Source organism: Littorina saxatilis, linkage group LG9 (assembly GCF_037325665.1).
Source record: "Littorina saxatilis isolate snail1 linkage group LG9, US_GU_Lsax_2.0, whole genome shotgun sequence".
Taxonomy (NCBI): Eukaryota; Metazoa; Mollusca; class Gastropoda; order Littorinimorpha; family Littorinidae; genus Littorina; species Littorina saxatilis.
The window spans coordinates 50,688,565-50,693,566 of record NC_090253.1 but is presented as its reverse complement, the minus strand read 5'-3'; the positions used below and the strand labels follow the sequence as shown (position 1 = coordinate 50,693,566).

The following is a 5,002-nucleotide window of genomic DNA, read 5'->3' as shown; positions in this document are numbered from 1 at the left end:
TAAAAACTAATGATTTTACCCACCGTATTTTTGTTAGTATGGTCCCCATTTTTGGTGAACTTCCATCTCCAACTGTAGCACGTAGCCGGGCACAACGAATCCTTCTTTATCATGTATTATTCGGTGTGCACATTTCTCAAATCGATTACAGTATAGCGTTCAGTTTCATGAAAATTGTAAAAAAAAAAGTATATTTACAAAACGATCCAAATTTACGTTCATCTTATTCCTCATCATTTTCTGATTCTAAAAACATATCAATATGTTATATTTGGATTAAAAACAAGCTCTGAAAATTAAACATATAAAAATTATTATCAAAATTTACTTTTCGAAATCAATTTAAATACACTTTCATCTTATTCTTTGTCGGTTCCTGATTCCAAAAACATATAGATATGATATGTTTGGATTAAAAACACGTTCAGAAAGTTAAAACGAAGAGTGGTACAGAAAAGCGTGCTATCCTTCTCAGCGCAACTACTACCCCGCTCTTCTTGTCAATTTCACTGCCTTTGTCATGAGCGGTGGACTGACGATGCTACGAGTATACGGTCTTACTGAAAAATTGCATTGCGTTCAGTTTCATTCTGTGAGTTCGACAGCTACTTGACTAAATGTTGTATTTTCGCCTTACGCGACTTGTTAGTTCTGTCGTCGATCAAGTCTGCGTCATTCTTAAAAATATTGATTTTAGTATTCTGTGTGTTGCTTGCATTGTTTGCAATGTGATGTTGTTGTTGGATTGTTAGATTGTTAGACAACACACATACAACACACACACACACACACACACACACACACACACACACACACACACACACACACACACACACACACACACACACACACACTGAAGAAAGGCCAGTAAGGGGCTCCGCTCACATGGAGAATACTACATGGCTTGCTGTGTCCTACCAGATTTACACGATTTTTTTAATTAAATATTGAACTGCGAGCAAAAGCGAGCTGTTCACTTTTTGAAAAAACAACGAGTGTAAATCTGGTACGACACAGCGAGCCATGTAGTATTCTGTTTATCCTACATACTGTACTTACGTATATTTTACTGAAAATATCTTGCAGTCGAGGCAGCTAAATTGAAGACGCTTGTTTTGGAACCTCGATCTCTTCTAGAGCCTCGTGCAATCTATTACGTCAAAGCAAAGAAACGTCACTCTGAAAGTGTGGCGTGACGTGTTAGTTCTAAAGTTTCATCGAGGGTAATTAGTGAGCGCAATTTGTGTTTCTATAATGACGTTTGTCTCGGTGACTTTGGCATCATAAGCAGTGAAAAAACAGGTCCCTGCCAGACTTGCTTGACATGACCTCATTTACATGATATACACACGTGTGATTTGAACGATTATTATCTCACGGGTGTCTCCCTCACGTATGTAGGATAAATATATGTAACTTTAGCTGGACCGAGGACGCACTGCAGATTATCCCAGCCCGCTACACGTTGCATGGAAGGAAAACAGGCCAAGTACTCGTCATAATCCCTATCGCGGCATAAATAATATGCAGTGCGTCGTGTGTGCCGCTGAAACTGCGCAGGTATATTCTGCCCATAATGAGGATCGGCGTGTGAAACCACGCATCCTGGTCTGGGGTGTAGAAATACCACAGTGGAAGCAGGATGAAATTATCAAGGTAAAACAACAGGTAGAAAGCTATGCTCTACATTCTAAAATAATGCTCGACGAACGTTATTCCACATTTTTATATAATGCTCTGCATTCTAAAATAAAGCTCGACGAACGTTATTCTACAGTAATATGTATGCTCTGCATTCTTAAATAGTGCTCGACGAACGTTATTCCACAGTTTGATGTATGCTCTGCATTCTGAAATAGTGCTCGACGAACGTTATTCCACAGTAATATGTATGCTCTGCATTCTGAAATAGTGCTCGACGAACATTATTCCACAGTTTGATGAATGCTCTGCATTCTGAAATAGTGCTAGACGAACGTTATTCTACAGTTTGATGTATGCTCTGCATTTTAAAATAGTGCTCGACGAACGGTATTCCTTTGTTTTATGTGTGCTCTGCATTCTAAAATAGTGCTCGACGAACATCATTCCACAGTTGGATGAATGCTCTGCATTCTAAAATAGTGCTCGACGAACGTCATTCCACAGTTGGATGTATGCTCTGCATTCTAAAATAGTGCTCGACGAACATCATTCCACAGTTGGATGAATGCTCTGCATTCTAAAATAGAGCTCGACGAACGTTATTCCAGTTTTATGAATGCTCTGCATTCTTAAATAGTGCTCGACGAACATTATTCCAAAGTTTGATGAATGCTCTGCATTCTAGAATAGTGCTCGACGAACGTTATTCCACAGTTTTATGTATGCTCTGCATTCTAAAATAGTGCTCGACGAACATCATTCCACAGTTGGATGAATGCTCTGCATTCTAAAATAGTACTCGACGAACGTTATTCCACAGTTTGATGTATGCTCTGCATTCTTAAATAGTGCTCGACGAACATTATTCCAAAGTTTGATGAATGCTCTGCATTCTAGAATAGTGCTCGACGAACGTTATTCCACAGTTTTATGTATGCTCTGCATTCTAAAACAGTGCTGGACGAACGTTATTCCACAGTTTTATGTAAGCTCTGCATTCTAAAATAGTGCTCGACGAACGTTATTCCAGTTTTATGAATGCTCTGCATTCTTAAATAGTGCTCGACGAACATTATTCCACAGTTTGATGAATGCTCTGCATTCTAGAATAATGCTCCACGAACGTTATTCCACAGTTTTATGTAAGCTCTACATTATAAAATAGTGCTCGACGAACGTTATTCCACAGTTTTATATAATGCTCTGCATTCTTAAATAATGCTCGACGAACGTTATTCCACAGTTTTATGTATGCTCTGCATTCTAAAATAGTGCTCGACGAACGTTATTCCACAGTTTTATGTAAGCTCTACATTATAAAATAGTGCTCGACGAACGTTATTCCACAGTTTTATATAATGCTCTGCATTCTTAAATAATGCTCGACGAACGTTATTCCACAGTTTTATGTATGCTCTGCATTCTTAAATAATGCTCGACGAACGTTATTCCACAGTTTGATGAATGCTCTGCATTCTAAAATAGTGCTCGACGAACGTTATTCCATTGTTTTATGTGTGCTCTGCATTCTAAAATAGAGCTCGACGAACGTTATTCCAGAATGCCTTGCATTTTAAAATAGTGCTCGACGAACGTTATGCCATTGTGTTATGTATGCTCTGCATTCTGAAATAGTGCTCGACGAACGTTATTCCACAGTTTGATGTATGCTCTGCATTTTAAAATAGTGCTCGACGAACGTTATGCCATTGTGTTATGTATGCTCTGCATTCTGAAATAGTGCTCGACGAACGTTATTCCACAGTTTGATGTATGCTCTGCATTCTATAATAGTGCTCGACGAACGTTATTCCACAGTTTGATGTATGCTCTGCATTCTATAATAGTGCTCGACGAACGTTAATCCACATTTTGATGTAAGCATCCCTCACTCGCCTGTTCATCAAACCGTATATGATGGGGTTGAAGCAGCTGTTGCTGAAGCCCAGCAGAAGGATGGCCATGTCTGTAGCGTGGGACAACCAGTGAGGGGCGAAGAGGGACAGGAGCATAGAGACACAGAACGGGAACCAGCACAGTACGAACACCGCTATCACCACCATCACAGACACGGAAAGCCGAAACTGCTCTGAGTAGTGTTGCGCCTTTTTCTGCTCTCTGTTGGGCTTCTGCTGCGCTGTCGGTGTGACGCATGACACGGTGACAGCCGACTGTATGGAGGTATCGGTAGTATACGTGCTTGACGGCAACGCAGTGCTTGGATCCCGCACGACTGGATCTCGCTCTTCCTTAGCCGGCTCTCCATCAGGAGCTGATGGAAACCATATGGGTTCCTCTGCTGAAGTCGTGATGGGTTCTGCTGGCGTCACCTTCGCTACCGACTGTGCTGCAGTCTTTGAGATGGATGGAATCGTCTTCAGTGGTTTCATGTCTTTCCTGGCTGACCTTACGTCTGTCTCGGCACTTTCTATCCGGGCTTTCCGTTGCTCTTCTGCTGCCCGCGCGTGCTGCTGCAGGCAACGCTGGCTCTTGACGAATGTGCGCAGAAGACAGGCATGGCACACAGCCATTATGACGAGTGGACACACGAAGCAGACGCTGATCATGAAGAAAGTGTAGGACCATGAGGTGGACCAGTCACATAAGCAAAATGACTGTCGTGGTAGGTATCTGTACATGCCCCAACCAAGCAGCGGAGGTGATGAGAGCACGGCTGACAGAATCCAGACCCCTGTAATCACACCATCCAATAGCTATTGCACAGGACTTTCAGCTACTAAACTTAAAGTTCAATTGTTCTGTGATCAAATTAGCTCAAGTACAGGATTTAGTAGCACTCTGTGCACTTTTAACGAGTGGTTCTATGTATACCCTCAACATTGACGCAAACATCTCCCGTTTTTAACCATGCGATCGACACCTGCAATAATATGTATACCATAACACACGAAATACGAAATACGTAATCAAAACGACGTGTATTGAAATTGCTTTCTTCACTTATGTAAACTTTGCAAAGTTTTGCCTATTAGGAATGTGTGGCGATTTTTAATTTCTTCCTTCAATTTTTGTCCGGTCAATTTGAGGGTACCCTTATCTAAGCGGCGGTCACGTGATATGATCTCTGTAAGTGTAACATAAATCTTCAATCCGAAAGGTGATCCAGACAGTCAATAGAACGGCCTTCACCGTTTGAATGAAAGTACTTGCGCTCACATTTTGGGACGAGAATGGGCAACCTATACTGGAAGCGCAAATGGTATTGGTATGGGTCCTATCTGGGCAATACACTTGATCCCCACATGTGGCCCACATTTGGCCAGTATGCTCCCCAGAGAAAGCCAGCATTCAACCAGGGTTCTCCCCACATTGGGCCCGTAGCTCCCCACATACAGCG

At 41.7% G+C, this 5,002-nt stretch overlaps 1 protein-coding gene across 1 annotated transcript; it reads right to left on the bottom strand.

Moving 5' to 3' along the window:
* Nucleotides 1–3,482: 3,482 nt before the first annotated feature.
* On the bottom strand, nucleotides 3,483–4,175 carry LOC138977253 (alpha-2B adrenergic receptor-like). Its single transcript, XM_070350159.1, has one exon. The coding sequence runs from the start codon at nucleotides 4,173–4,175 to the stop codon at nucleotides 3,483–3,485; it is 693 nt and encodes a 230-aa protein (XP_070206260.1).
* Nucleotides 4,176–5,002: the final 827 nt, after the last annotated feature.

Excerpts from the sequence above, each read along its gene's own strand:
- LOC138977253 (XM_070350159.1), bottom strand. The coding sequence starts at position 4,175 with ATGGCTGTGTGCCATGCCTGTCTTCTGCGCACATTCGTCAAGAGCCAG.